The 23,774-nt window shown below is 40.4% G+C and overlaps 1 protein-coding gene across 1 annotated transcript; it reads left to right on the top strand.

Annotated features, from left to right (window-relative positions):
• The first annotated feature begins 227 nt into the window (after positions 1-227).
• On the top strand, positions 228-23,774 carry cc2d1b (coiled-coil and C2 domain containing 1B). The gene is made up of 26 exons (XM_004555248.5): positions 228-362; positions 648-774; positions 872-1,016; positions 5,244-5,344; positions 6,933-7,043; positions 7,555-7,698; positions 7,952-8,279; positions 8,821-8,939; positions 10,778-10,856; positions 12,107-12,184; positions 13,290-13,417; positions 14,097-14,169; positions 14,353-14,492; positions 14,570-14,699; positions 14,925-15,097; positions 17,032-17,157; positions 17,432-17,490; positions 17,605-17,721; positions 18,038-18,111; positions 18,371-18,429; positions 18,516-18,567; positions 18,882-18,981; positions 19,652-19,742; positions 19,872-19,994; positions 20,276-20,325; positions 20,879-23,774. The coding sequence occupies exons 2-25, from the start codon at positions 712-714 to the stop codon at positions 20,285-20,287; spliced, it is 2,625 nt and encodes an 874-aa protein (XP_004555305.3). The 5' UTR covers positions 228-362; positions 648-711; the 3' UTR covers positions 20,288-20,325; positions 20,879-23,774.

Raw genomic sequence — 23,774 nt, 5'->3', positions numbered from 1 at the left:
TAGAAAAGCATTTTTAAGGATCTGCGTCACTATCATGTATTATGTTTGTTTGAAGTTAGTGTATTTATGTTTGCGTTACTACTTAGAGAAGTAAGCCAATACATTTATGAAAAACCTCGTTACCAAATGTTTTACACGCAGGAAAACCTGACTTACTCAATAAACGTGGCTTGTATTTTTGCTTCTTTAGTCAGTGGGGACATTCTCGTTGCCTGGCAGACATGACTCGGGGATTCAACTTTCAAGCAGAGCTAGGGTGCTCCCAGGCTTAGCGCATGCGCGTTCAAAGAAATCCATTATGTCAAAGCATAGAAATGAAACTGTTCCTCTGAAAACTACCTGATGAAGTTGTGAACGAACAGGTAAATGTAAACGGTCTTTTCGCGGTATGATAATCTCTCTGAAGCCCTCGCGGCAGATACAGAAGTAGTTTCCATCTTGTTTATAAATTAACTTTTAGACTTAAGAGCCGACAGACATGGTTGGCTAGCAGCTAGCTGGGCTAACGTCACCGTTGTTTGGCAGCTCGTTTTCGCAGCTTGTTCGGGAGCCACCTGACAACCGCTCACATGATTTCAACAACTACTGCAACCGACATTGATTACAACACCGACATATTTTCTTAAAGTGTACGTGTGTTCGTGTAGGTGAGGTTTGGACCACCGGGGTGTCTCCGAGGGGATATTTCTACAACAAGAAACCAAAACAAACATGTTTGGTAAGAAGAAGAGAGCACCGCAGCCCAAAGGCCAGGGCGCCGCTGCTGCCAAGCAGGTAACAACTCCAGTAAACATAAGGTTGCAAACAGGAGGTTTTCTCTTCAGAAATATGTCAGCGTGGAGACGTTTATCCCCTTACTTCCTGCTTTTAGATGGGTCTGTTTGTAGACCTGAACCCCGAGGAGATGATGATGGGCATGGACGGAAACCTGGACGATCCGGATTTGGAGGCGGAACTTGCTGCTATTACTGGAAAAAAGGCTGCTGCAGGAGGAAAAGCCAGGCAGAAGGGGAAAAGTAAGTGCAGTAGTTATAACTTAAAGTTCTGAAAACCCCACTTCCACACGCACCCTTCTACACATGTGGTAGGTACAGCTAACATTTGCTGTCATTTAAGCGCTGCACTCACAGTCTCAGGCTACATCCACACAAATGCAGTCACCATCCAGGTGTGTGTTTTAGCAGTTTCGAACATAACCTCCGAATTTACTAATTTTCCTTTAGACATGATTCGCAAGATCATGCAACTACACTTTATGTGTCAGTGTAAACAGGAAGCAGAGGGTTTGTTGGTTGGTAGAGATGCTTAATTATGGCTGTTATTGTGGTCAGTATTGAGATCACTCACAGCCTTTGTAATTTTGTATATTTAGTGAACTGATTTTAACAGTGGATTCCTTTGTACTCTGTAATGTTTTCTTACTACAACCCTCATTCATCCAGTCACACTCTGATGGATGTTCAGTGTCTTTCCAAAGGATAGCCACCAATCTACCAATTAGTTAAATCTAACTCCAGTGCCACAGCCATCCCAAATATTAAAAATAAATTACCTGAAAGCATGCTGCAGCCCAGCAGGAAGTGGGTTTTGAGCGGAAGCGGACATTGTTATTGCTAATATAATTTGATTATTTGTGCAGATTTGCTATGCAGGAAGACCATTAGGTACCAAAAGTATGATCGGAGATTTCTTTGCTTGGACCAGCAGTGTGTTGTCATATGGAGGCATTGCAAAGTGAATTCATTTTTGTGGCTTGTTAGACAGAATCAGGGAAGAAAGATATAGTAAAAGTTCCCTCTCTTGCCCACTGTCACACACACTGTCACCGGGTAATTTGTTGATACGTGTGTTTGTTTTTCATATTTCTTGTTCATATTTGATCTTTTACCCCTGATGGGACTCTTAATGAATGAATAAAGAATAAAGGTATAGCAGGAACGCAGTACTCAGAGATAAAATCAGAGTTTGTTGAAGAAAAACTGTCAGTGAGCATGTTAGGGGCACAGACTTTGTTAGTCTGGAAGCTCACTCAGCGTGTAAGTTAGCTCTCTTTTTGCAACAAAAACTCAAAGCTTCTAAAGTCGGGGTTTAGATCTCCTGAGTTGATGTCCCGAGTTGTCCTGAATATGGTCAACACCATAGATAGTGTAAAGATGAATGTAGGCCAAAAAAAAGCTACTCAGTAGTAACTATTCATAGAAGCCAAGACTGTTTTTTGTACCAGGCTATAAGCAAACTTTTTAATGCAGTAAATGTGAACATTTTAAGTAGAAATCTGGGGATTTACATGCCTCCAGAAACTGCAGTTTGTAGCACTTCAGCATCATTTTTTAGTTCTGGGCCCTATTTCAGGAAGCCGGTTTAGAAAACTCAGAGTGAAAAACGATACTCAGGGTTGAGTAACCCCGAACTGTCCAACTCGGAATATTCGGTTTCAGAAAGGCTGATAACAATTAGTTCAGTCAACGCGGAGTTGCTTTAACCCCAAGTTAAGCGCGCGCACGAGGATACATAAAGCCCTGATTAGTGGAGCACAGATTAAGCGAGTCACCATGGAGACGGAGGGAAAGAAGGCGCGGTCAATGTATCTTACAGCGCTTGAGGCCGAAATTCTGATGGCAGTATATGCCGATAACATGCAAATTCCGCGGAAAAAAGCAACACAGCCTCAGCTGCAAAAGAAAGGGAGCATGCATGGCAAAATATAGCCGACAGAGTCAATGCGTGTGTTAATTTAAACATTGATCTAGGGATTTCCACCCATTTAACACGTTATTTTATTATATTTTATTTTATTTTTTCTTTCATACATTTTATTTTGTGATGTGATTTGAGGGCAGGTGCAACCCAACAGGCCCCAAACGTTCCTGGCAGCAAGTAAAAATGAAATATAAAAATATAGTCCAAACAGGTAAGGTGTAATTGTATTATGAGCCATAGTGCTTGGTCTGTTTGTCCTATATAAATCAATTGCAGTTAGAGGCTACATTAATTTTCTTTCTGTAAGCACTTATTGAAATTATCTGAGCACATTACAAGTACATATTTGCTTACTCTGTATGCTCAAATGTGACCCGTTATAGCCAACAGAAAAAAAGCGGAGGCCCGAAAAACAGGTGGGGGTCCTCCACCACCACCACTCACAGAGGCTGAGCAGTTGGCTTCCACATTTGTGATAATGTTGGCAGCATCACATATGATCTTCACAGTGCAGAGAACACAAATTAGCATCCATTACTATAATGAAATAATTTGTTAGTTTGAAATGCTACAGGGAACTATGTACCTGTACATTAATGCTGTGGAAAGACTTCCTGTTCACATAGTCTCCTTCATTTACTGAAGGAGCAATGATTGGAATGTGAGTGCCATCTATACAGCCAATCACGCCTGGGAACCGTGAGAATAAATGTAAAATTTAAGTAGTAGTTCAAGTATCACCACATCATGAATTAAGTTTCGTTCATCCTGATACCTGCAATTTTGTGGCATCCCTCTTTGATAAATCGTGTGGGTCTATGACCGGGGAACACCACAAACGAGTACAGGAGACGTTTCAGTGCAACTGTAACATTCCTGACTGCCCGACAGACGGTAGCCTTGGAAACGTGCTCAGCGTCACCAATATTATACAGAAAGCTCCCGTTTGCAAAAAACCGAAGTGCAATACAAATAATATGTACAGAACTGAGAGAATGTCCGCGATGTGTCACATGAGCAATATTAGGCCTGAGGATGTTATTCAAATAAATTATAGATTGTGCTGAAAAACGGTAACGTTCACACAGAAAATCATCAGGAAATGATAAAATGTCCGAACGCGCTCTGATCACTCTCTCCCGGCGGAGAGCTCTGCGGAGAATTTGGGCTTCAACATCTACTGGCTCTTCAAGGAAGGAGCACGCCATGTCTGACACTTCCTACAGTCAGGTTTCCGACAAAGGGGCGGAGACAGTCAGGGTTAGTTGAAGCTAACCTGCTAGGGGGCAGGTTAGCTTCACGGAGTGTGTCGTCATAGTAACTCGCTCAGAATTAATCTAAACTCGCTTTGTGAAACCGAAAACCCAGAGTTTCCGTTAACCCAGGGTTTACTTACTCAGAGTTTGCACTAAACCGGCTTCCTGAAATAGGGCCCTGGAGGTTGCCACCTTAGCCACCACAAATGTGTATATAAATAATTTGACTTAGACCTCGTTAAGACAACACAAGTGTACTGTCCATAGTTGGGATGTGCTAGAAGTAGAATTTTAATTTAAGTTTGAGTTTTGACTTCCGACAATTATTAAAACCAGATACTTGAGATATAACAATTATTGTGCCACATTTTTATTTCCAACAATTAGTACATCCCTTTCCTCCATAAGTGTCTAACTTCACCTCCTTAACAGACTGCAGCAGGTTTAGTTCATCTAAATATAATTAATGGTAAAAGAAATAAAATGAAATATGTTTTTTTCTAAAGTTTAATGAATCAACCAGTTTTTTTCTCAAAGTCTGTGAGTAATTGTGTCACTCCTGATTTTATTAAATAATTAGGATTATACCGGAATTAAGCAGCTGTACTTCACAGTCCATAAAGTGCAAAAAAACAACAACACACCAGAGAGTGTATTCCCACTTGAAGATAGTGGTAGAAAGAAACAGACTATACCAGTGGGAGAGGATTGTTTATGTACAACAGTGAATTATTTAGCCTATCACAGCTAAATGTAAAAATATCAGCGAAACCACTGAAACAGTTTCAACAATCTTTGCTGTGCTCTCCCCGAACACGACCGAGTCTTTCACTTCTAAGTGTATTTTAGAGGTTTAAGTCAAGAGTGTGAACTCGATTTAACTTTAACAGCTGAATAGTACCTCATAAATGGTAAATGGCCTGTATTTGTATAGCACTTTTCTAGTCCCTAAGGACCCCAAAGCGCTTTACACAACCTGTCATTCACCCATTTACACACACATTCAGACACTGGTGATGGCAAGCTACATTGTAGCCACAGCTGCCCTGGGGCGCACTGACAGAGAAAAGATGATCTTCAAGTTTTAGGTTTATAAAACTTTTTTGTGAGAATGCTCTCTTTCATTTGGAGACTTTGACTGTTGGCTGAGTCTAGTGAATGTGTGATAATTATTCCCCGGACAATCACTCTTTGTGAATTCTTTGTTTTAGAAGATGTCATCCACACTGCATTGCTTCATTTGTTCTGCTTATAATGTGAATTCATGACACCTTGATTGTGTTGTAGGTCCCCTACCCATGGAAGATATCGCAAGAATGGCAGACGAGTGTATGAAGGACCTGGATGATGATGATGACGACAATGTAGAAGACGATGAAGACCTGTTGGTTAGTGTTTAAATAACCTGCTCTGTTTGATCCATTCCCAAACTTTAGGCAAGGCCAGCAAGCAATCAGAAATCTAGGCTGATGTGTTTATTTTATAACTTGGTATGTTTTCAGTGCACACCAGAGCTTTAAAACTGTAAACTGCATAGATTTAAAGATGAAAGGCTACTGAGTGCAGTGATAAAGTCCCATACATGGCAGAGACGTGGAAATGACTTTCCGGCCTAATCAAAGTGAGCTTGGATATTGTTGGTGATCAAAAGTCTACAAATACATTGACCAGTCTGGTTTAAGTTTTAGGTCACTTTATTCCATCCTTTCAGAATGATGTGGCTCACTAACCCAATAATCGTGCTTCGTGTTAGATTCCTTAGGAGTCATGGTTTCCAGTTTCTTGTAGCGGTGTTTTAACAAATGCACAATTACACCAACTGGCCACTTTCGCGGCTAAACCTGTTCCACCGCTCTTTAATACAAATATTTAATCAGCCAATCACATGCCTCAACTCAGTGCATTTAGGCATGTTGACATGGTCAGCAAAACTTGCTGAAGTTCAAGCATGAGCATCAGAATGAAGAAGAAAGGTGATTTAAATGACTTTAGAAACTGCTCCATTGGGATTTTCCTCATGCAATCATCTCTGGGCTTTACAGAGAATGGTTTGAAAAAGAGAAACTCTCCAGCTAGTGGCAGTTCACTTTGGGGTCCTTAGTGTCCATGGTGCACTGCTTGAATGCCACAGCCTACCTAAATGTTGTTGCTGGTAATTTCTGACCGTCTTTATGACCACAGTGTAGCTTCTGATGGCTGCTTCCAGCAGGATATTATCCCCTATCACAAAAACTCAAATGAGCTCAAACTGGTTTCCTGAGTATGACAGCAAGTTCACTGTTCTCAAATTGCCTCCACAGTCAGCGGATCCCATCCAATAGACCGCCTTTGGGTTGTGGCGGAAAGGGAGATTCACATGGATGTGCTTCCTGCATATCTACAGTAACTGTTCCATGCTGTCATCTCAGTATGGGCTGAGAATTTCTGAGGAATGTTTCCAGCACTTTGTTGAATCTAAGTAACTAAGAATTAAAGCATTTCTTCAGACAAAAGAGGGTCAACCTGGAACTAGGTGTACTTAATGAAGTGTCTGTTGAGTGTATAGTAGTCAGAAAGTGATCTGTAGCCAAAAAGATGACGTTCCTTTGGCAAATGTGTGCTTTTTCTAAGTCACTGCTCATCTTGTTAACCCTGAAAAACTGGAACAGAACAGCATTTTACTGATATTAACTCACAGTCACTATCAACTGACTCCATGAACTAAAACCAATAAAAACCAATAAATAAATTCACTCTGGCCTCTCTGTGCCCGTCAGTTTTATAGCTCACACAGTAATCATGGTGTTCTTAAGCTGTAAATTACAGTTGGTTTGTTTTTTTTTATGTTCTGCACTTTCTGCTTCGCAGTATTTCCATTTATCAAACAACAGATGGGAAGCGTGACTCCCACTCGCTGCTTCTGAAATCCAGCTCTGTGTGTGCACAGAGAAAGCTTACTGTTGATCGGTTGCATTTTTTTTCTCCCCCCTCTATCAGGCAGAGCTACAGGAAGTGGTGGGTGAGGAGGAAGCTGAGGATGTTTCCTCCACATCCTCTGCCCCTGCTGAATCTTCTAAGGGTGAAACACCAGAGTCCCCAGCGGCACAGGTACAATACACGCTGCTTCTGCCAAACTTGAAACTGACACCATCAACATGTTTGTCAAATGGGAGATTTTTTTACCTGTTGCCAGTAACTGAAAAGAAAGGGAAAGGAAACATCCTACCTGTTGAGGTTTTATAAAACTTGATGCCTATTTTTTTTTTAATATGAAATCAAAGATGTTTTAAACTTTTACACAAAAAACAGTTGTTCAACTGGCACGTGATCAGCTTCTGTTGACTAGATGCAGTTGAGGTAAATTATTTTCATTCCTTCTAGTAAGTCTGACTTCATTCCTGGTGATGAATTTCCTCACATCTGCATTTTAGTGTCTTTTAAAAACTTTGGATGCTTAACGTGCCTCGAATTTTAAGCATATGATTAAGGTTAAGATGTAGATGGACAGAAACTGAAAAATATGTTGTTTATGTCAACATGTTTTGCACAGTGAGTCATTTCTTCCTTTAACCAGATGTTTCCAGCTGCTTCTTAGGTTGTTTTGGTCTCACACTCGTAGGAGGAAGTAAAAGTCTCTGCGGCAGCCCCCGGCAGCCTCCAACACACCCTGGAGGAGAGGTTGGCAATGTACAAGACAGCCCTGCAGAACGCCAAGACAGCAGGGGAGTCCTCAAAAGCCAGGAGATATGATCGTGGTCTGAAGGTACGACATGCAGAGGGCATGAATTTACACCAAGCTGTTCGTTATGTCACAGTCAGAAGATGCAATTTTGGTTTGCATTTCTTAAAACACCTTATGTAAAAGATTTTCATCTCTTTCTTACTCCTGCCCATAAAACCTCTTGGTCATTGTTTACACTTGTGAGTCTTAAGTGATTAGATTTCTGCGATGAACCCTTTTTATTACACATGATGGCGTCTTTGTTGACTTTATGAATTTATGGTTTCTCTCACAGACGTTGGAGTCAATGTTGGGTGCTGTGAAAAAAGGAAGGCCTGTAAATGAGGCAGAGATCCCGCCGCCTGTTGCCATCGGAGCCCCGAGTGCTGCCCCGCGACCAGCTGTGGCTGCGAGGCCTGCTCCCCCTGTACCATCGCCACCTCAGCCCTCTCAGTCACGGGAGTCGGAGGCCACATCACCACAGTCACCTGCCGCGCCCGATGTCATCACACCCAGCAGCGAGGAGGAGCAATCGTCTTCTGCTGCTCTATCCACTCTGAGCAGCCTCCCATCTCCTCAGGAGCAAACCGATGAGGAAGCTGCTGACGTTTCACAATCAGATGGTCAGTTTCTCTTGAGTTGCACATTAGACCGTGTTTTTCTTTGCTCAGAATTGGCATGGAGACTACAGCTATAGGCATAATTGAGCTGCACAGTAAAAGCAATCTGTCTGTGTTAGAATATCTGTTACGCTTGAGGCTGATTATCAAAACGAGTCAGATTAAACTGACCAGAGAACAGTGACAAGTAGATGTTTTTAATCTTCCAATCGATGAAGAAAACCCCGTCTTCATCAAAATTTATTATTATATTTTTATTATTTATGTATTATGTAAAGACCTCTCAACTCTTAAACAGGCTATATAAAGTGACCACCAACACATTTTAGGTTTAGATTATATTTTTTTCTGTATTTTAGCACGCTATGATGCATTTGATCATGTGTAACTGGTAATGGTTTGCACACATTTGAGTTTGGATCGGAGGGAAGCTGATGACTGATATAGCTGAGGCGAATCTGTCGTCTTCTCCCTCCTCATTATTGCGATGAATGAGGCCTTTCACTGTGGGAATTGACATCTGATTTGTCCGGTGAACCCTCAGCCAACAAGGCCACCAAGAAGATGCTTTTGGAGAGACAGCAAGAGTACAAGATGGCAGCGCTGAGAGCCAAGAAGCAAGGAGACGTGGAGCAAGCTAAGCTTTACTTCAAGACCAGCAAGGTGAGTCAGAGACCAGCAGCTATGAGTGATGTGTTCAAAATGAAGTGACAGATAACCAGCAGACTGAATTGTGGTCTGACAGGTCTGTTGTAGATGGTTTAAAAACATTTTCAATGTGATGTTTTTATATTAAATCAGATAAAAGGATTTCAGACAGAAACATGTAGCCATTTGTCACATCTTTGTAAGAAATTGTGTATTTTCTGGCCTTCAACAGTGTAATTCAAAACGGTGTTTCTGTTTCCTGTTTAGCGTGTTTGTGTCTGTGTGTATACACAGAATGAAGCCTTTTTCCGATGAGAAGTGCAGCAATGTTTCTGAGCAGAGGAAGTTTCTTCTGTAGGAATGTTGTAAAAGCTGCATTTTTGATAATAGATACCGTGTGTCTGTTTTCAACATGATGTCTCACAGGATTATTTTTAAGAAAAATCTAATACTTACCTTTACCAAGCAGGAATTGGTTCCTTTTAATTTTTTTCTGTTATTAACTTTTGGTGTCTATTTGGATCTGGGAACATTTTGAGATGGGGGAGCAAAACTGGAATTAAATTCTTCTCAAATAAATGTTTTTTTTCCTCAAAAAATATGAAGAATTTGATTAATTAATCCAGATATCTTTTTGAAATCAGAGCCTTCATGAGGCGCGTATCCTCACACTGCTCTTGTTCTCTTTGTTTTGCTCTTTAAACTTGTATCACCAGCTGTTTTTTTTTGTTATCAGACATGATCAGATTAAATGATTTCGAGTGAACATAACTTTTCAAATCGATAGATATCATAGATGTAAATGCTAAAAATCTTGGACCTTTCAAATTTTGGTGGCCTTGTACATTCGGTGACAACAAGGGAAAGCTCAGAGGTCAAGTTTACTGAAACTCTTTTGAAAGTCAGTTGATGTGTTTAAATAGACCTTTGAGAAATAACAGGCAGTGAAGTATAATCACTGTTTGGTCGTGTATGCTGCCATGATTAAGGTGATTAGAGGGCGTGATTATGGCTTCTGGTGAGGTGGGTGTTTCAGGACAGCTGTTCTCTAACTTTTACTTCCAGGTGCCACCTAAAGATTGTACTACAGCAGGGTGGCACCATTTTCAAGAATATGTTGATTTACTTTAAATGCTACAAACCAAAATAGAACGAAAAGTAACATCCACAGCTAAGAATTCAGAACAAAAACGTTGTGGTTTACCACCAACAACTGTCTAGATTCACTTTGTGTGTCCTTTGCTGTATGTTCTTCTTTTTAGTGGGAAATTTGAGTCATCTAAAGTTTTCAGCCTTAAACAAACTGATGTCCACTAATGCTTGGTCATTTTATTATATAGTAATTATATTTTTCTGAACATTAGCTTTATTTCCTTCCTGATACACCCCTGGAGTATCTCAGAAAGTTCATTCTGTTTATCTGTACGCAGCATTTTCAGGGGAAGAAACATTTAATTTCTTTGATTACTGTGATGACTGATGAAATGTTTCTTCTCCCGAAAACACTGCATCCATACAAACTTTCTGGGATTGCCTCACCAGAATTATTGAGCATGCATCAAATCTTGTAGAGTTAACAAACACGGTAAAAAAAGAAAAAGCATTCTGTTATCCTCTGTACATTCATCGCTCGTGTCTGATTTGATTTCCAGTGCTGTAAGATTTAGAAAACATTTATTTGAATCTAGAGTTAAAATAGTAGCATAGTACTGCACGTTGTTATCCCCACACTGTGTTGCTGCACAGTCTGTTGGCAGGGTTTCTCTCTGAAGAATGTGAAACATGCCAAAAATGCGGATCCTCACAAAGACCATCATTATGTTTGACCTTTTTTTCTTTTAAATTTGATCCAGAGTTTCGATGCAGTGATCGAGGCGTTGGAAAAAGGACAGTCAGTGGATCTGAGTGGCCTTCCTTCACCTCCAGGACAGGGTGAGAAACACTAGCGTCAAATTTCAGTTTTGTTATGATGAACACACCAAGGAACTGGCACCAGTGGTTCAAGTACAGTAAAAGCAATCAGTCTGTGTTGTCTTAATTGGTTAGAAATCTGCTATCCTGTTATGTTAGGGTTATTATAGGCCATTGTTTATCTTATACTGGGCCTTCTGAGCCAGAACCTCAGTTATAACTCCTCTCCTTTTAAGCCAACTTTCTTCTCATTGGCTGCCCGTTGCAAACAGAAGGCCTGAACAGCAGATGGGCGGGGCTTGTTCAGCTGGGATGTTTTGGTGAGATTATTCAAAAATGTAACATCCAAGGCTAAACTGCATCTCCCTCTAAGCTTTATTTTCCACGTCAGTATGGTGAATATTTGTTTGGCACAGGCAGTAATAAACTTTTCTGTTTAGTACTTACCTTAAGTGTTTTGTGTCAGCATTACAAATGATTGAAAAAGTATCTTTTTCATCTGATATTCTGTGTGTGTGTGTGCTGTTGCAGGGGTTGTCATGTTTAATGTCCACATTAAACATGACAGAAAATGTAAATAATGAGGTCAGAGTATGCACAAATAATCAACCTGAGACAAAAGCTCAGACCTGACATTCAGTTTCAGTCATTTCTTTGGTGTACTGCTTCATAGGCCATCATCTACATGTTTACCATCACCAGGGGGCAATGTCAAAAATATGTGGAACAACTGGTCTGTGGAGTACTCATGCATGTGCTGTTTCTGGTCCTTCAACCAGCCAAAGGGGTAGAACCAAAGTTAAAATGTACTTTTCAAAACAATGAAAACCGTCTGCCATGGCCATCACCTGTGCTTGGCATGTCACTTTTTTGAACACTGATTGTTTTCTTTCACGTCTCCCCCTCCTGGTTAACTCTCCTGTCACTCCTTTTCCCGCAAAGGGATGACTCCAGACAAAAAATGCATCCTTTACTTTGTGTAGCTAAATACCTACACAAATGGGTAATAACACATTACCATGAATTCTAAGGGGTGTACACCTCTATGTACACCAGCACCATAGTTCAACTTTAAGCTATAACACACTAAACTGGGGTATGTATGTAGTCACATTAATTATGCATCTAAAATGCAGTAAACTACTAATAACAAAAGTCGTTTTTTAAAAAAGGACTTTATTATAGAAACTCAATAGAGATCACACAGATCTTCCACAAACTTGTTTTCTGTTTGATTCAGTTGAATTTGTGTTTTTGTGTTGAATGTCCAGGAGGAAGCTCCGCTCCGGTGGCTGCAGCTCCCGCTGGTCAAAGCACACAGCCGACCCAGCCGGCTGCAGCAGCTCCAGGTAGGAATCATTTTAACAGTCACGTAGTTCTGCTTTCAGCTTATTTCTCTTAAAATACAGCAAATTATATCAGAAGAAAACATGCTGTTTGTTTTGTGACAGCGTTGTATTAATTTACATAAAGATGAGTAGCAGGAAGTGACCCCAAACATGACAGCTCTGATAAACATTCAGCTGTTTGCATTAAAAAGTAAACATTCACAAAATGTCACATGGCTGATGAGATGAGATTTACAGTCCTTATAAGCACCCATGGTTCATTCATAGTGAAATCAATGAGCCTGTGTTGTGAAAAAATGTATAGTATATGTATGTTATTAATTAACTGAACAAACATTATACGTGAATTGTGCTTTTAACAGGCACTTACTTGTACTTTTCAATATAGTAATTCAAAAGATGGAAAAACCACAAATATATGATTTGGAGGTGGTGGGGGACACTGGGTTGTCTGGTAAGGAGTAAAGCTCATATTGCTAGATATTTTTGAGTGGAAAGGCATCTCATAAGGGCAATTAGCCGCTGTGAGGGTGAAAATGGGGACAGCAACAGGTTGGGGTGACAGTTTACTTGGGCCTTTTGAACCTAGATGGTAGCCAGGAGCGCAGCAGAGAGCTGCAGCTGATAAACGAATGACACCAGGTCCCTCAGAGATATGGAGACAAAAGGAGCTGCAGCAGGTTTTGTAATGGTCCTTTGATCTGTCGACCAAAGGCTCTCTCTCCATCTTGGCTCAAGCTGAACTGAACTGTCATGAGTTTTTAGGAGGATGCAGATGCACCACTATAAAGGAAACAGGTGTGCCTAACTTGTAAAACAAGAGCTTTGTAGCAAAAAGGAGTGTGGAAAAGTAATTTTTTCTTCCAGATTATTATTATTATTATTATTATTATTATTATTATTATTATTATTATTTTCATCATTGCTACGAATCAAAATAATAACTCTATTTTATATCTGATAATTTTTCCTGCACCAACCGAGAGACATTTGCATCTTTGACACGTCCATATTGCCTCTGTACTCAATCAGATAAAGCTACTGCCTCGTTCACGGGGTCGCTACAGTGGGTAGTTCTGGTTGATTTTTTTTTTCTTTCTTTCAGCCCCTTCAGCTCCTAAAGATGTGCTGGAGGCTCTCGAGCAGAGACGAGCCAAGTACACGGAGGCGTCTGCACAGGCCAAGGCCAGCGGAGACGACCGCAAGGCCCGAATGCACGACCGTATTGCCAAGGTAACAGGAGAAACTTCTGAAGTCTGTCCTTACAGTCAGAGTGCTCTGTTACTAAAGCTTTGTCACATTCGTCCTCTCTGACATAGACACAGCGTTTTATTTTTCATGCAGTCTTGGGTCGTTTCCACACATGAACTGCACACTTTGAACAGAATCAGAACGGGATTTGTTCCACAATTATTCTTCTTCACATCGAGCACAGAGCAAGACTTGGATTACTTGAAGTATTGTTTGTTTGTAGATGAGGCGAATGCCTGAAAAGAAAGCACTGGAGGCAGCATACTAAGCTAATTAAGCTAAATACAAAGAGATTTATATGTGATCCAGCTGCGAAGGACATTTGTGTTCTTACGTGCTCCTCTGTCGGGTAAAAAGTTCTGGAAATGTTCAGGATTGTACTGGATGAGTGAAAACGGGCCCGCTCCAAAATGTGAGACAGACCATCCTCTTTCCCTTTTTTGTTGAAGCTTGGATTTGTTTGTGTCTAAGACTTTAAAATCTCGAATAATTATGTGGGTATGAGTAAATAAAACGAGGCAATAAATTAAAGTGACAGACATAATAATAATAATAAAGGCATAGTCTCCCAGCACTTAGCATCGGCAAACTTCTACGTTTACCCCCCGATGAGAGGATTGGCTCTGCTGCTAACATATTTTTAAACTCCTGCCTCCTGCAGCAATACCAGAGCGCCATCCGCGCTCACAAAGCAGGAAAAGCAGTCAACTTTGACGAGCTGCCGGTTCCCCCTGGTGAGATACATGTTTTTTATTTTTCCAAGTGAAATTTAACTCTATAAAGCCCAATTATATTTATGTGCTCAGTTCTGTAGTGCAGGATTACTTTGTATACTTTTATTATTGCTGCAGCACAAATACATGGACATTTCTTTTTTCTGCTAAGCTGAAAAGGTCAGTGAACACCTTTTCTTACAGGCTTTCCTCCGATCCCTGGCCAGAAGGCAGTGGGAGCTGAGCAGGGGATTGTTGCTGCTCTGGAGGCAGCTAATAAGCTTGCCTCTAGTGATGCTGCTGAAGTTGCAGATGAGGAAGAGGATGAGGCAAAGGAAGAATTGGTAGGATCACAGAATTACAAGGTAATTAAATATTTGGTTCCTGTGGAAAAATTGACTGTAGTGTTTTGTCTGTGTAGGCAAAGCCTGCTGCTCCTGAAGAGCCAAAGAAGCCCACTTTAGACATTCCCACAGCAGGTCACGAACAGAAGAGGACTCCGTCAGCTTCACCTGACAGGACAACCATCGGAGAAGGACTCTCACAAACAGGTAAGACACAAGAGTTTAAGTCTGAAGGATATAAGACATCCTCTGAAAACCCAGAGACTCCTTTGGCTCCTGAGAAACTCTTTATCAGAACATCCTCTCAACTCGTACTGAAAAAGTTTTAGACGAGGTAGATGGAGAGAAGTACTGACTGACTGAAGAACCTAGGGGCTCATTACAGATCTATAAACTACTTCGCTTTGTGTCTGTTCTGTCTTCATTTTCCAGCTGTTCAGCAGCTGGAGTTCTTGGAGGGTCGAAAGAAGCAATACATGAAGGCTGCGCTGCAGGCGAAGCAGAAAAATGATATGGAGCAGGCAAAGATTTTTCTCCGCACCGCCAAGAGCTTCGAGCCCATGATCGAGGCGGCACGCAGCGGCAAAACTGTGGACATCAGCACGGTGAGCAGACAGTGGATCTACGCTTCATATGTGGATTAACCAAAACCTGCTTACAGTTAAAAATAGGCTTCATTCAGGTTGTAGATTACAAGGTCTGAGAACAGGTTCAGAAAAACCAAAAGTTTTTTTCACGTGCACCTCTAGAACATTTTTAATGTTTGCTGGTTTTAAATCTGTCAGCAGAAGTCCTGTTGTCTGTCCTTCTGTGATAAGCGCTGCACCTGCTCCAGCGTGCCAAAACCAAGATCATTCAGTTTGGTTCTCTGAACCAGCACAGAGTTAATTACTGCTCTTTAGAAGCTAGTCACAGAAAGTCCACTCAGTTTTTCTGTTTATTAAAAACTGAAATGTGGGCTGGAATCGTTCAACTGTGTTTTCATTTTGGAGCCGTATTTGGAGATGTTGCAGGGAGGCAAATTTGATAAAAAGGGCAGGTGGTCAGGAAATACTGCGTTGGCATCTGGTGATACTGTGCTGGCTTTCACCACAGTCCAGATGTTTCTGCCTAATACCCCCCCTTAGACACCGCAGGATGTTGCTTGTGTGGACAGTCTCACACTGGGGCACCATTCCTCAGTGCAAAACCTGATCAATGTTGATAAGTTGGAGAAAGAAATGAAGAGCATGTTTCCTGTCTTGCTCTTCATCTTCAGTGCTGCCTTTGCTATTAAAAAACCTGACTTCCAGGAAAAGATCTAAAAACGGCAGCTGTGATGAAAATGGTCCTTAGGTGCTCAGTAAGATCAGCCTGATTCAGATTATTTTTTGAGAAACACAATTTAAAGTTAGATAAAATGACTAAGTGAGAAAGTTAGTTCTGAATGTGCCTTGATGGAGTTACGTTGATGTTTGTTGTTGAAATTTCATTGTGTTTTATGTAAGAATTAGGTTGAAGCTGCAAAACACAAGACAACAATTTGTTTCTAAAAACTTGCATGTTATATGACAGGCTTTAGAAGGCTTTAGATATTTAAATCTGACTCCCAAAACAAGTTTTTGGCCAGTACAGTTAAATTATACGCACGCACAGGAGAGAAGAGGGTTATCAGCAGTTTGTTTAAATGATCCGATTTAAGATAAAATAAGAAATGTTATTTATCACTAAAGTTTGGAAAATTTGTCTGTGAAGGTTCTCAGTCATCCAGTTCATTGTAGACTAAGGAGCTTGGAAAGAAAAGCGTCTTGACATCTTTAAGTTTCCTTGAAGACGTTTCACCTCTCATCCGAGAAGCTTCTTCAGTTCTAAGAGCAACTGGTGGAGAGTCCGAGATTTTAAGCTTGGCTCGTGTGATTAGGTAGAGGATCAATAGGGGATCCATGACCCTCTTGGGGGACATTCCCATAGGGCTTAAAATCTGGGACTCTCCACCAGTTACTCTTAGAACTGAAGAAGCTTCTCGGATGAGAGGTGAAACGTCTTCAAGGAATTTAAAGAAGTCAAGACGCTTTTCTTTCCAAGTTCCTTTGGAAAATTTACTGTTACAGCAATTATAAACACAACTAATAACAAACTAAAGCAATAATAATAAAGTAAAACAGAAAAAAAATAGCTCAAGAGCTCAAATAAACAAAAATAAAGTAGGTCAATAAACAAATATATAAACCAAATAAAAAAACAAGGCTATCAAGTGATGCTAAACATGCTGTTTAAAAAAATATCTTAGTAAAATATAGAGAGAATAAAAGAATTAATTTTATTTAAAAGATGGCCTACTAAATAAAATGTGGCAAAAAAACAAAACAAAGAAAGGAAATGTCGGGTGACATTAATGTGTCTCTGCACACATGTGGTGTAAAGTGTTATGAACAGTGTATGGTTGAAATTAAGCTGCTGAGATGAGACTATAGAGAAATCTCACCCACACTGATGTGTTGTGTTGAGTGTCTGCAACACAGGCTAAAAATGCTCTCTCTCTCTCTCTCTCTGCCTGCAGGTGCCGTCGCCTCCTGGTGACGAAGACGAAGACTTCATCCTGGTTCACCACAGCGACGTGCAGATCTCAGAGAAAGCCGAGGAAGTTTACACGCAGCTGGCCAAGATCCTGAAAGAGCAGCACGAGGTAAAACCGCAGCAGAGTCTTTATAAAAAGTTCTTTTTGAAATTTAACGGAATTAAATTTTTCTTCGGCCAAATTCTACAGATTATTTGTGATTTTAAATAAATGTGTTTATGCCTTTAAACTATTAACAAGATTTCCCCTCAGAAGAAACTTTTCAGCTCTCTGATGTTTGTTCATGAATAATTTCTGCTGCCAGAAACAGATTTTCTGCCTCTGATTTCTCCAAACTGTGACCCTCTGTGACCCTTTCTCCTGGCTTTCTTCCTTTATTTAGAAATGTTTAACTTACTCCGAGCAGTTCAAACACCTGGGAAACGTCACTGAAACAACAAAGTAAGCTTCCTCGTCACCTACAGAGATTTACATTTAAACTCTAAATTAATTGTTGAATGGTTGATGACATGAAACATGAAAAGGTTTTATTCCTTTTTTTCATGTTTTTTTTAGGTTTGAGAAAATGGCTGAAAGCTGTAAGAAGAGTATGGAAGTCTTGAAGTTGGCTCAGTCGAGGGGTCTGCCTCCTCCTAAACATCATTTCGAGGAGAAGTCATTTCGCATAGCCAAGTGGGAACATTTGCCATCAATTCTTTACTCCTGCTGAGTTATTCATTAGTTATAAAGTTAGCAAATAATCTGCTTTCATTTATTTTAATAGACGGTTCATATATTAAAGGGGCAGTAAATAATTTCATACATGCCTTCATCTTTTGCTTGCACTAAACAAATTTTAGAGAAAAGCAGTTTTCTATATGTTTCTAAAAGTGTATACAACATAATTTCACTGAGTGACTGGTGCAGTTTTCTTAGTGTTTACACTTGAAGCAGACACAATAAATCACTCAACTTTCTCCCTGCTTTTTTTTCCTGTTGTTGTTTTCAGGATATTTCCAGAGCTGAGCAGCACTGACATGGTTGTTATTATCGTAAAAGGGATGAATCTTCCTGCTCCTAGCGGTAAAAATCTGCATTTATCAGTTTTTCCTGTTTTTTTTGTTTTCCCCCCCAAGGACGTGTTTATTCAGAATTTAAAAATATTCATATCAGCAATAAAACAGGAGGATGAACAGGGATAAACGGGGAATTCAACTCATAGAACAAACCAGTGATCTTGAATCAGTTACTCAGACTGATTTTCCATAAATCGAGTCGAAGGTCACACCTCAAAGTGGGTAAAACAAAAGTTTCATGCTTTTTGCTTTTCTTCCTCCTGCAGGAATCCAAGCAAACGATCTGGATGCTTACGTCAAGTTTGAGTTCCCCTATCCCAGCACGGTAAGAGCCTGAAAATCCGCCTTTTTAAAAATTAACACCAGTGAGTGTTTTTGCTTAAGTTTCATCTGCTGTTTTGCTGCCACCAGGAGCAGCCACAGAAACTCAAAACTGCTGTCATCAAGAACACTAACTCCCCAGGTGAGACATGACTCTTGCTTCAGGTGTGCTTTAGTTGTGGGATTTTCTTTTCTAGTTCCAGGGTGTATAAATGTTTCTTTTTCTTTTTTTTTTAAGGACACAAGCATTTTTGCTGTTCAAAACAAACCGAGCCTTATTTTAGGTTCATTTTCATGCGAGATCATTTTGGTTTTAAAGTTGTGGTACTTTTTAAAAACTCTCTTAAGGAGTTGGGTAGAATTCCCTAATATTTCCATGTTGGCTTTATTTGTTGTCCTCTAAACTGCTTCATTTAGCTGAGCGATGTTGACTTTTTTGTTGTCTCTTTTTGTCAGAATACAACCAGAGTTTCAAGCTTCAAATCAGCCGCAACCATCGCGGCTTCAGGAGGGTGGTGACAGCTAAAGGCCTCAAGCTAGAGCTGCTGCACAAAGGGTGAGTCCCAGGAGCTGCTGGTCGGACAGCATGCGACACGTAGTGAGTATTTAAAATGTGCTGTGAGAACTTTTCGAGCAGCTGCTGGCTCTTTAGTCATTAGCATGTTACAACAATGGGACTTTGACACAAGAAGGGCTGTAATTGTACCTGTTTATTTCAGATAAATGTGAGAAATGAGTCAAATCAGTCGTGCTAGTGGGTGTTTACTGTGAGGGATTACTGGTGATGTTTCAATATGCTGCAAAAAAGAAGATCTGAAAGTGGGAACGCATAATAACCAGAATCTCTGATGGGAGTCTTCAGGTTTAGTTTCTTATCACAGTGTAATTATATAAATGTGTCAGCCGGCTCTGCTGGTGTTTGCTGTGTGGGCTTAAGATCAGGGTAGTTTTTAGAAGGAAGAAGTGCAGATTAACAGAGAGAATAAAAATGACACACATGCTGAATGAGCAGATGTTCAGAAACCAGATGATCCTACATGTTAAATGATGTCTTGTTTATTTTGGCATCACAGTTTTTCTATAGAGAGGTTTTCTATTTCAGTGGATGTTGAATGGGTTGCCAATGACTTGGTAGATGTTTAGAGGTTAAACCTTGATTTTTTTTATTTCACACACGCTGTCCTTAGCTGTGGCTCATCAGTGTAACCGTGTCTGTCGTCTCACAGCGGTTTCTTACGGAGCGACAAGCCGATCGGAACAGCCCTGCTGAAGCTGGACAAGCTGGAGTCACACAGTGAAATCAGGGAGATTGTCGAGGTGAATGACATTCAGTTTGAAAGGATAAGGAAATTGATCTGTGGTGTTTAAGTTAATTCGTTAAGACAGAAATCAGGAGGCCGTTTGTCTGAGAGGGTTAAGATGTGATCACGGTGTTTCGTGTGCCAGGTGATGGACGGACGGAAACCCACAGGGGGTCGCATTGAAGTGAAGGTCAGACTGCGGGAGCCTCTTAGCGGTCAGGACATGCAGACCAGCACGGAGCGCTGGCTGGTGATTGACCAGTCGCAGGTAACATATAAAGATATGAAAAAGCTCGGTAATTAGAATATGATCAACCCTCAATGACTTCAGCTTTACTTAGAATGGCTTTCTTTAATTTGCTTGCTTTTATAGTTTATTTGCCTTTTTTCTGCTTGTTTAGTTAATTTTACTAATTTGTTGTTAAGGGTTTTTTTTGTTTTGTTCCATATTTTATAAAATTATGGACACACAAGGTTATGTTGGTAGCCAGGTGTGTGTGGTTTTGTAAAATGTTCTCAGAGCTTTACCTGTCCTTTCTTTTTTGGTAGGTTCTTGTTTAGATGTTACTGCAAGACTGAAGATGAAGTGCAAGAAGAAGGTAATTATACGGTTTACATTCACAATCATAGCTAGAAGATGAGCCTGCCATCACAATGTAGGTGAAGAGACTTTTTAGATGCTTTGATTTCTTTTGGTCACCTGTCCCAGATGGATGCCTTAAAATGTACAACACACTTTTTCAGGTTTGATCCAGTGAATTAGAAGGAAAAAGATCCAACATCCAGAGTACCAATGTTTCTCAGACATTAGGTTGTATAGTTTTGCTGCTGAAATTATGATATATCCTATAATATTGTTGCTCAATGCTACTAATAGGGGGGGGGGGGGGAACAAAAAAAGCTAAATTCGCAACCCCTCAGCCTCAAAGTAGACACAGCCACTGGATCAGTCCCAGAATCCTACATTACATTGAATTATTGCGTTTACAAGATTTTCAGAACACTTGACCTCCAATCTTGACTTTGAGCTCAAGGTCACCAGGATTCAAACTCATCCAAGATTTTTAGGTTATGGCTAGAAAAGTTAATGTCTGCAGTGCATCTACGTTTAATTCCTCCTTAACTGATACTGGAGATGTCTTTGCCCTGCAGATGTAAGGAACTCAATCAAAAACACTCAGAGGGAGAAGAGGAGGAGATGATGAAGGTGGTTTGGGAAGTTCTGAAGACGGTCTGTTGTTCAGTTTGGACTCAGACCTACACGGGTCTTGTAGTATCTTTTGCACATTTGCACGACACACACGCTCCCCTTCACTCAGCAGGAGACACGGAGCTGCCTTATGGAGACGTGAACCTTGTGTCTGCCTCCACCGGAAGGCGATGAGGGCCTCTCTTTGAGATTGAAAAACACTCAGGCAAAGATCACAGCTGCCTAAACTGTTTCCTGATGTGTGGGTCCGGCATGGTGTCCTTTGCGAGTGACAAAGGGGACCGGTGTCGAGTTAAGCTGATCCTGCTGCCTGACGTAATTTTTAGTTAATATATCAAAGAATGTGTAAATAGTCCTTGTGGTATCTAGAATTGCACCTATGCACTAATACCAAAGTAATCACAGTTGCTGTAAAATCCTGCGTATTTGAAAGCCGCCTTTAGCTGCCAAATCTGTTACGATATATACATTTAAATTATATAATTACAGCCTGGGCTGTCGGGAGTTTTCAGTACATTTTCCGCTCAGTTACAGTCTGTTACAGACTTCGGTGTGAAAACGTCAGGCAGATATTGCAGTAGCCACCTCATGTTTATTTAACAGGAAAGTAAGCCAAGAAATCACCAGATTACACAAGGTACGATCGTTATTTTAGAGACCACACATTTCGCATGCGCTGCAAGTCCTCTAATTGTGGTCACTAAACTGCACACTCACCTGCCTGCCGTTTTAGGTGCATTTGACTTGTTTACACTGAATAGCACAAAAACTGGAGACGAATAATGTCACGTGTGAGGAGGAGAGTGCACAGGATCATCTTTAAAAAGCATCGTGTAAAGGAACAGAAAGAAAGAAAGATTTAAATGTCAGGAAACTCTAAGCTTAGCCTAGCTTTGCATAAAACTGGAAGGGGGCTGCAAATTGAATCCTGTTTAAAAATACAACTACTAGTTTTTCAAGGTCACAGATGAACACATTTTATATTTATTTCTACCCACTCATTTTGTAGAAGGAGTTTAGGACCTTTAAAAAGATTCACCACTGGCCGTCTCAGTCATTATGCTCAGCTAACCTAACCTGAAGCAAAAGCAGCTCTAGTCTTCTGGTTTTATTCTTTTGACAGCATATGGGGGCCATTCTGGGTGGTTTTTCATAATCCACAGTTCACAATAATTCCTGAATAATTTATTTAGGTGTCGCCCACCAGTTGATTCTGTCTGAAACAAGCTGTTTTAGCTCCTCCCCCTTTATTAAGTCTGTTTCCTTCTGATTGGCTGCCCCTTGCATACACCAGCTTCAAGTTTCTGTGTTTTAGGTATACTGCCCTGATTATTTGAAAGTTTGGCTAGCATATATATAAAACAGGAAATAAAAGATAAAACACACTAGCTCCACTTTAAAGTTTGGAGTTCACAGGGAAAAATGTAATACATTTTGAAATTTTAAGGGGTGGAATTTTTTTTCACTTTAGTTTTCAAGATTATGTCAGTTTCTGTAACGTCATTGTTATTCAACAAACACCAATCGAATCACATATTTATGTACAGTGCGATGAGGTTAAACCAGCCTTGCAAAGTCGAGCAATGTTTCAAAGAGTAAGTCGGAAATTTGGCTCCATTGTTTATTTAAAATGGCCCTCATGTGCTGTCATAGAGTCTCAACAGGAATGTTTGTCACTATTGAAATCTATGGACCATCTCATGTGAGAGAAACTGAATATTGGGAGTGAAACCTCTCAGTGTTTTAATAAAGGGTCAGTTCACTCAAATTACCAAACCACGTCAAGCCAAGCACTTTTTCACATGTCATTCAGAAACAGTTGACTGATTGAATTGCCATGGTGAGTTCGAGTTAAGATAAAGCTCTAAGCGGAGTCTTTCCCAGCTGCCTTAAAATGCCTCAAATGACTGAAACGGAGTCGTTTCACATGACTCTGCAGCGTCTTCCAGCTCTTTGTTTCTACTTTGCAACCTTGTTTTGGAGTATTTTGCAGCTAAAGAGACTTCTGTGCAGTTGCTGTGTTACATCCATGTAGTGTCTGAAATGTGCCAAGAGCTGTAGCAAACTCTCTGCATGTAGTACATAAGTGGGTAAATGGACAGCCTTAAATTCATTAGGTTAATGTCGATTCAAGTGAGGCAAGAAAACGAATGCTTCCACTAGTACTGAGTGAACTAACCCTTTAAAAAATGAACCGCAGAAGAAGCCATACAAGTTTAACTGAGCCAACGACGTAAATCCCACCTCAAGCAGGTGTACCTCAGACTGTCTGCGTCATTATTATCATCATCATCATTATTATTATTATTACCATGGTCACACATTTCAGTTTCCGCTTCTTCTAATTTTCTTTTTTTTAAATCTGCGCCTAATTTTTAGTATAAAGGAAAAAAGTTCAGTTTACAGTAACACTGATCAAAATACTGAAGCTGGGTCCACGCAGGAAGCGATGTCACTCATCACGCGTAGCCTTGAAGCTAAAAGGTTCGTCGCTAGTGGACTTTCTAGACCCTGGTTGCCTAGGTAACCCTCTAACGCAGTTACCGCACTGTGATATGTCAATTAACGGTATCTTGTGCTCTTATTGGCCGAAATTGATTGAAGTTGAGTAAAGCTCATCTCGGGATACGCCCACTTTGCCCTCACCAACCGTTATGTCGCCTGTCATCGCTTCCTGTGTGGAAGCCATTAAAATGTTTTAGTTTTTACCATATAGATGTTCACACAGATCATGTGTTTCTAAAATGCTTCATAATTAACAGAATCAGTTCTTTGATTTTTGACTGAATCTGCTGATCCTGCTCTAAAACGAACCAATAAAAAAATTCCTGTTTTAAA

The sequence above is a fragment of the Maylandia zebra genome, linkage group LG18 (genome assembly GCF_041146795.1).
Source record: "Maylandia zebra isolate NMK-2024a linkage group LG18, Mzebra_GT3a, whole genome shotgun sequence".
Lineage (NCBI taxonomy): Eukaryota > Metazoa > Chordata > Actinopteri > Cichliformes > Cichlidae > Maylandia > Maylandia zebra.
This window is presented reverse-complemented; position numbering and strand designations above follow the sequence as displayed.